This window comes from Argentina silus (assembly GCF_951799395.1).
Source record: "Argentina silus genome assembly, chromosome: 22".
NCBI classification, from domain to species: domain Eukaryota; kingdom Metazoa; phylum Chordata; class Actinopteri; order Argentiniformes; family Argentinidae; genus Argentina; species Argentina silus.
Genome location: NC_139676.1, coordinates 12,980,848 through 12,989,522, shown reverse-complemented (window position 1 = coordinate 12,989,522; position 8,675 = coordinate 12,980,848). Strand labels below are relative to the sequence as shown.

Genomic DNA, 8,675 nt, shown 5'->3' with positions numbered 1-8,675 from the left:
ACATCATCATGTGTCCATCCCCCCCAAACGAATACAACTCACAATTTAGTCCAGCGTAATAATCTTAAATCAAACACAAATCCTTCACATTTAATTTCATTTTTTTTTTTTTCATTTTTTTTTTTGAACAATTGCTTCACCAAGAAATTTGGTAGAGTTGAACAGACCAAGACATCATGCATGCAGTTTTTGGCCAACAATGAACACGGTGCAAAAGCAACAACTTCATATCCATTTTTTATTTTTGCAATTTTAAGAAACGGATGACGCATCTTTTGAAGCATTTTTGCCGTTTACACCTAAGGGTTGGAGTGAAGGACAACGGAAACCTCATGCCTTATCCAGCAGGACTGACGCACTACAGGGGGGGGGGGGGGGGTCCGGCTTGAATCAGATACATAAAGTGCTTCTATCCAAAAACTCTTAGAAAAATTAAAAAAGGGGGGTATCAAAACAATGGACTTAGGGGATGGGGTGGACGGAATTCCTGGACACAGATGAACGAGGGATTCTTCCTTTCAAAAAAAAGAGAAAAGGATGGCGGAGTTCGGAGACAGAGAGAGAGAGAGAGAGAAGGTAGTATGGGGGGGAAGGGGGGGGGGAACTCAACCCAGGATGAGGCTGGACTTGCCTCCGGGGGGGTTCCTGCGGCCGTTCGCTGCCCCCCCTGCTGCAGAGGACTGTGCGGCCCCTGTGGGCTGGGGGGCCTCCTCCCTCTGCTCTGGCACAGCCTCAGGTACCTCAGCAACATCTAGACACAGAGGAGAGAGGCAGCAACACACCTGAGGTTCTCGAGACGTGGTAAAAACATAAACATAAAACACATCTGTATACACACACACACACACATAAACAAACACTGCATTATGAGGTTCTCGAGACGTGGTCAAAACATAAACATAAAACACATCTGTATACACACACACAAACACTGCATGATGAGGTACTTGAATATGTAAATGTACACATCAAACCTATTAAAACAGCCTTTTATGCTGAGGCCAACTTAAACTAACACCATGCTGAGTAACTGGATGTGAATAGGTGAAAGGCAACAGAAAAACGGTCACATTAGTCCTTACCAGCACTCCCCATGTCATGGTCTCCCTCCTGAGGGGAAAGAATGCATGAGTCACAAACTGGGCACCAACCTCTCTGTCTACACATCACTCTTGTCTCCACTTGTGAGGTCACAAAAGACATTGCTCAACGAGACTAAACAACACACAATAGTTTGAGGAGGTCCCCCCCCCAAGTGCTTAGCCAAAGTGGTACATCAATGTCGGCAGTGTATGGTAGTGATCACACACAGGCCTACAGCAGGGGTGTCTAGTCTTATCCACAGATCGCCTGTGACAGTGCAGGCTTTCGTTCCACCGTACAGCGGACTAATTCAACTAAATCACCGACTAACTTCATTGAAAACTGGTTTGTTGAAGCAAGTGTGTTGTTACTGCTTGGTTGGAACGAAAGTCTGTACACAAACACCGGTACTACACGCATGAAACTGGCCTAGGCCACCGTGGGCGTTGCACACGCACGCACACACTCTTCTCCCCAACAGATGACCCCCGTTGACCCCTGGTCTCACCCCAGCGATGGCCTCGTCTGAGTTGTTGTTGTTGTTGGAGGCCGGGGCTCCGCCTCTCCTGAGGGGGGCAGAGGGCTCCCCGCACAGCACACCTGTGGGCTTCCCACCTGTCAGAACACACACACACACACACACACACACCCATTTAGATGGATATGGATAGCATTTAAAAAAAAAAATTCTTTCTAATAAAGAAAGAAAGAGAGGGAGAGGGAAGGGGAAGTGAAAAAATAATGGTAAGAATACAATTACTTCCAATCATTTAAATTACTTATTCCTATTACTTAAAAGCAAGTGTGTGTGTGGGGGGGGGGGCGGGCTCAGAAGGACATTTAGCAGACGCCTTCATGCAAAGCAACTTACAACAAGTACATTTGTCTAAAGTAAGTGAATCATCTATACATCAATCATCGTAAGCAAAAATCAATGTTAGGACTAGTTGGCACTGGCAGTCACGAAGCTAGAAGGAAGGATTATTATTGTTTTTTGTTATTATTAAGAGCAGAGGAACTATACAGGGGGGTAGTGGGGGGTGAAGAGGTCTTTAGGAGGGACAGTCAAGATGTAGCCTGAAGAGATGGGTCTTCAGTCTTGGGCGGAAGATAGGTAGTGACTCTGCAGTCCTGACAGCAGTGGGAAGCTTGTTCCACCACCGGGGCGCCAAGACAGTGAAAAGCCGTGACTGCAGCATAGCCCCATGGGTTAGGAGCAGAGGTGTTAACTATAGCCTGAGGGAATGGTCAAGTCTCACACAGCAAATATTCAACTCATTTTTCATGCCAGAGGTTTAAGAAACACTAAACAAAGAGGTACATGGGGATAACTAAAGTTACATGGCTGTTTCAGAGGTGTAACAGTTGAAAGCAGCTAAACGCACTTTCTTGAGTGGTGGCAATCATTTAACTAGAGTCAGTAGCCTATGGCCCTGTCCAGAAGCAAACCCACAGGCTATTTCGCAGATCCAAAAGGACTGAAAATGTATTTGCAAACTGGTAGAGGCTTGTCCACGTATAGGCTAAGTGGAATCGTCACCATCTGGCTGAAAGGCCACTGCTTACCTGTCCAAACCTTTCAGACCTACACAAGAGTTTAAGGCCCTCAGAATGCTTTCGTCTGGACAGAGTAGGAGTATCGAGCCACTTGAATGACAATGGGTTATTCAATCAGGTTATCAAATCAAAAGGTTGTGACCAAGAACGAAACTGGAAACTGGTTCAGCAGTGTAAAACAAAGGCTGGGAAAATCCAGATTAAAACATCCTGCCCTGACGTAACCAAAAACAACAATCCGCACATTTCACCTTTCAGACAATGGTAGAACTCCCCAAAGCAGGTGGTTTAGTGAGATACTGTACAAGTGTGGTCCTCTGTGGCTTAGTTGGCTTCACCCGGTAAAACAACGCCAAGGTTGCGGGTTTGATTCCCGCTGGGACCATATAGACTGAAAAATGTATGTATGCACTCACTGCAATGTTAGTCACTTCGGATAAAAGCTAAATGGCATATTATTATTGTTATTGTATGATTATATTAAGTCTCTTTATTTATGTGTATCATCATCTGCAGGGAAAGCGGAAGAGACAAACTGGGTCAAGCGGTCCAGTCCGAAGACAAAGCTTCCTTTGAGAGGAAGGCTTCCCATTTCCCATGGATCCCCAGTGTAATGAACTGACTTAATGACTTTACAGTGCTATCGTCTTTATGGACTGGGTAAATCATTCATCGACTCCTCGACTCCTCCCTCCTCCTTGAATAGGAGGTGATGGTGCAAAAGGGAGGAACCTCCTCAGATCTCCTCCTCCATTGCGTTTTGACATGGAAGACAGGGAGGAGGATGTGAGGAGTAGAGGACAGACTTTTTGAGAAGGGGGTGAAGATGACATGACAAGAATCAACATGAAAAGATTCAATTTGACACACAGCAGACACACGCACCCCCCCCCCCCCCCCCTTGTGGGAGTCACATTCCACAACTGTACTATCTGGAGGACATGCAGCGATATCTGCCTCCCACCAACCCTCCGCACGCGAGGAGGCCTGATATGGAGGCTGTTCAGACCCTCATAAATGTTTCAGCATGGCTCAGCCCTGGCAGAGGGGCCGCGTCAGGGAAGGAGGGATGAGACTGTCAATAAATTAAAGGAAACCAATAATGGAATATCTAAAGACTATGGATTTGGGGGTAGTAAACTGGGTCATATAAAGGCACGGTAATGACGAGCGAGGCATGTTTGTCATCATAAATCAGAGGCAAACAGAAATGAACCCAATTGGGATGAAGCAAGAACATCTGCTTCACATAGAGATAATATCTCAGAGAGGTCATTGACTCGTACAAACAACTTCAAGGGTGTGTGTGTGGTGGTTTTAGAGGGGGGGGGGTGGATAAGTTACCCGGTGGGTTGTTCCTTCGGTGAGCGTGGGGGTCATCTGGCTCAGCGAAGATGTTGGAGGCCATCTTATTCTTGCGGGTGGGGGCCTTCTCCTCGTCTGTGCCGAAGGAGATGTTGGAGGCTCCACCTGGAGGGCACAGGACCCTACAGACAGAGCGGAGGGGGGGGGGGGGACGACAACGACAGAAATAGAAATTAATGAGATGGTAATTTCACTTGCTCACTTTCTTGGCGCTCTCTCTCCCAAAAAAAGGTGTAACAGATTACAGTAACAGGAAAATAAATAAGCATCACGTTTTCCTTCTCATTGTGGTGGTCGAGTAGTGTACTACTTCAGACAGGCTGGCACACCGGGGAGCTTATCTCAGACGACTGCTTTGCTGCTGACACACCAACTGCTTTGAATTCATCTTAAAGACGGGCTCCTGGCTCCACTATCCAGCAGGGAGGCTGCAGGGAGTCGAACCAATGCAACCTTAAACCAGGGACTTAGAAGTGGATGAAAATGGGTGTGACACAGGCCCAGAACATGGGAGACCAAACGAGACAACATTTTTTCACACCATGAAAAAAAACTACTTCACATTGATGCATGTGCCCTTAGATGCAGAGCAAGAAGCTGCCATGTTAGATATTTGATCAAAAGAAATAGCAATAGAACGGCCAATCTGGTAAGATTGATATTTGGGCCTTCTCTCTTCCCATCCGTTTTAGGATGCATAAGATGCAAATCAGTTGGACGCTCACTTCATCATATCAGATATGGTGAAACAAATATAGAATATCACTACAGATACTATCCGAGTTGAGGTGGAAATGTGCTCAACGGCCACAACCAGCGAGTCATAAAATACAAATGTCATTGTAGCCAGCTGTCAAAAGAACAGCTGTTTTACTCAGAATCATGCTCAATCAAGCTGACTAGACCAATCAGAGACAAGATCGAGATTTGATTTGCATAGTTGATTGCTCACCGTTGACAAATTGTGAAAATACCAATTGCTAGATACTAGGGCCGTTGTTCCCCATGGGGGCAGCCACTGGAAGGATAGACAGCTACATGAGCATCATGGGGACCCCACCCAACCATAAAATTAGCTAGCTGATGCTGCTTCCGTGTCTAGCCAAGGTCCTAGATTCATGTGCAGCTGGCTTTAGTATCAATCATGTTACCTGCGTTCATAAAAAGACGAGATGACAGCCACATTTGGTATTAAACGTTAGCTAGCTTGGTTTCTTTCACCTACAACCACACGTCTGCATTCCCTAGCTAGCCTGAAATGCTAGCCAGCTAGCCTGTTCACACGCGCGCACACATACACATATACACACACACACACACACACACACACACACACACACACACACACACACACACACACACACACACACACACACACACACACACACACAGCATCAAGACGAAGGGAGGGAGGCACTGAGGCAACTATCAATGGTGGCCGGGCCACACAAAGGCAGCTAACGGCCACATTGTAGCTACAATACAACACATCAACAAATAGTAACATAGCTAAAAGTTTCCACAGCAACTAAAGCCGCATCGAGGACAACGCGGTCTATTGTCTGACAGCGGCAGCTAGCTAGCTGGCTGGCTAACGGGAGTTGATCAGAAAAAAGCAGGGAGGGCTGCAGATATTGTCATTCTTTTTACCTGGAACTGTTTTTGTTACCGGGCTCCATCCCCGAATATATGGTTGTCGTCGTCATTGTTGTATAGGTACGGTTGATAAGCTTGCAGAGGGGGAAAGAAAACAATTTCGGAGTTTTTAACCGAAATCTCACCACCTCATACTCTGGAAGCTGGTACTCCGCCCGGTCGCGATGCAAAATTGATCAATCGGCCGCTCGAAACGTGGAGAGGGCGTTTCTGTCGCCCAAGTCCCGCCCACAAGCGTATGTCTGACGCGTCTGATTGGCTGTTGTCTCATAAATCATGCATTTGATTGGAAGATCCGGGTGCGGAAAGGTAACGGTCCCCCGGGAGCATCCATACATGTCTGGTCTGTGACATCCTCTGTTGATTTTTTAATCCTCTGTCAATTTTTTTTTGAATGACCTTTTATTCATGCTTAATCTAAACAGTCTTTCTTGGAAAAACATATATTCTATCGATGATGGTCAGTGAGTTTGACATAAAAGCGGACACATATATTGAGTATCAGTGCTCTGCCAATCTCCCCGAATGATGTGTTAATTTCCCCCCCATCCAAACACGCAATGACAATCGACTTTAAATCAACCAGGAAAGAGACACATCTTTAAAAAAGAATCAATTTATTTTAACAACAGATGTAAGGAAATGTAAATGCAGTTGAGAACATCAACAAAAGTTCCATCTCAAACAAAACCTCTTATCGCATAAGTATAAAAAAGATCAAGAATCCAACTCTGAAAACAAAGCAGAAAAGTCTGTTGACCAGCAATTTGTCAAACTCACGGAATTAGATGCCAAGAACTTACACACCTTCCAAAAGACAATTGCCAGTTATTACTAGAAGACTCAGAATTTTTTTCTCGAAACATTAAACAGAATATGGCTGACAAAATGTATCCTCACTGCCCACCAGATGTTTATGTACAAGATGCAAGGATTATGTAGTATGCAACAGCATTTTATGTGCATTTGTGAACATATCAGACTGAATGGTATTGACACTGGTCATAATTGATAGGGTTTCAGAAAAGACATTATCAGGTTGATGAGGTGACAGGGGAGGTAGGGGCGTTGCTAGGAAACCGTAGTCTTTAGTGAAGAACACCTCCTGTCTGCTGCTGGAACACATCGATTGTGTCTTCATCTTCCATTTCCAACTGTCAAATAGAAGTATGAGAAGTGGTACAGTAGCATCACTCGCAATTGTGTGTGTGTGTGTGTGTGTAATATGTGCCATTTAGCTGACCTTTTTATCCAAAGTGACTTACATTGCAGTGAGTGCATACATTTTTCAGTATATATGGTCCCAGCGGGAATCGAACCCACAACCTAAGCGTTGCTAGCTCCATGCTCTACCATCTGAGCCACAGAGGACCACTATGTGTGTGTCTGAGTAGACATGCTTCAGTGGGCAGTAGCACTATAAAACATTCCAGGATACAACAAATGTCAGCATTGAAACAATGAACTGTCAACTCAACTGTTGACAGACCTCAGGCCTGCCTTATTTAGCCAACTTACCTGTGCTGGTGTATCTGTCTCATTGATGGGTTGACCATCAAACCGGAAACGTATTTGCCTCATTGTCAGTCCCTGTGGAGTGACGACAACATTAAAATCACTCTTTAGATACTAACGTATGCATTGTTCTTCATTGCAGTGTATCGCAATCCACCCCTCTTTTAGTCTGGGATGGGTAGCTCTGCCTGATTGCCGTAAGCCCAAATGTGACCCTCTGACTACAATGATGTCCTCTTCGTCTTGGGGTACGGGAGAGACCCATGTTCGTTTTAGGTTTTTTTATGTTTCTATTTCTACTGTTGTTTTTACTGATTGCCCTTTTGTTTTACTTTGTATTTATCCACCTATTCTTGTTCTCTCCATGGAATCTAGTGTGTTTGAGTACTGAGAAAAGCGCTATACAAAATAAATGCATTATTATTATTATTATGTTCGATGCCTCCTGTTTCAAACAGATGCTGATGTCTCACCTGTCTTTCACAGTACGCCTTCATGAGTTTACAGAGAGGCGTGTGCCTCTTGATCTTGAACTGAACCACCGAGCCATCCTGTCCTGCCACCTTCAAGTTGATGTGGTCGTTGTTCTCAGTCTTCACTCCTTCCTGTAGTGACAGATTATTGTGTATACGTACCGCATACAGTTGTAAATGACAGTGATTCATAACACGAGGGGAGGGGAGGGGAGGGGAGGGGAGAGGGTCTTTTTTTAAAATTCTCTGTACTACAACAAGTTGCTCCTTAAGATAGTACTCATCATCACATGCAAGTTCAGAAGTTAACGTACCATCAACGACAAGTTCATAAGTCACACGGATCGTTAACATTGTGATTTGTCCTCCACATTGTGATCAATCAATGATCAGATCAATTGAGTGATTTCGCTAGCACACTCATTGGTGCTAACAGGCTACCTAGCTAGCTCAATAGCTCCTGCTGCTGGCAACTAGCCTCTTTAATCATTAGCTGGCTAGCTAGCAGGAATATATTAGTCAAGGAAACACTTTTGATAGTGTTGAAAAGCAGGAATATTACATTAGCGTATGATACGTAAAGTTAGGCTGTGAGAATATACTTCCAAAATAAAAATGTATCATCTAAATATAAACATTCTTGCTGGCCAGACAGTGCTTTTGCAGCTAGCTAGCTAGCTAGCTCGTTAGCTCAACTGGCTGTCCTGCCAGATTTTCTGTTCATCTTTGCATTATGTCAAACCGATTCATCAGTCATCAAACTGCCCTGAACCTCATGTAATATGAGCATATCAAACGAATCGTCATTATTGACTGAAAATATTGAAAACGAAAGCCGGTCCGTTCCTCACCTTGGGTTTCTCGTCGGCCATGGCTGCTCACTTTGCGCGTTTCTCTACGCCGCAAACGTTGGGCAGCAGCGCCAGATGGTGTTCGGGACTGCGCCTCCCAGGGAAGGGAACAAGGCGTTGTTGTATGCGCTGCTCTCCTCTCAAACTCACAACTCATTTGAGTTTCTGATGATTG

The 8,675-nt window shown here is 45.0% G+C and overlaps 2 protein-coding genes across 2 annotated transcripts; both read right to left on the bottom strand.

The window, feature by feature from the left end:
- Positions 1–89: 89 nt before the first annotated feature.
- Positions 90–5,813, bottom strand: jpt1a (Jupiter microtubule associated homolog 1a). The gene is made up of 5 exons (XM_083693460.1): positions 5,656–5,813; positions 3,985–4,127; positions 1,592–1,698; positions 1,083–1,110; positions 90–751 (listed from the first exon to the last, which is right to left on the bottom strand). Exons 1-5 carry the CDS (start codon positions 5,709–5,711, stop codon positions 606–608), a joined length of 480 nt encoding a protein of 159 aa, XP_083549586.1. The 5' UTR covers positions 5,712–5,813; the 3' UTR covers positions 90–605.
- Positions 5,814–6,261: 448 nt separating this feature from the next.
- sumo2a (small ubiquitin like modifier 2a) lies at positions 6,262–8,638 on the bottom strand. Its single transcript, XM_083693789.1, has 4 exons — positions 8,501–8,638; positions 7,650–7,781; positions 7,180–7,251; positions 6,262–6,815 (listed from the first exon to the last, which is right to left on the bottom strand). Exons 1-4 carry the CDS (start codon positions 8,519–8,521, stop codon positions 6,750–6,752), a joined length of 291 nt encoding a protein of 96 aa, XP_083549915.1. The 5' UTR covers positions 8,522–8,638; the 3' UTR covers positions 6,262–6,749.
- Between the last annotated feature and the right edge of the window lie 37 nt (positions 8,639–8,675).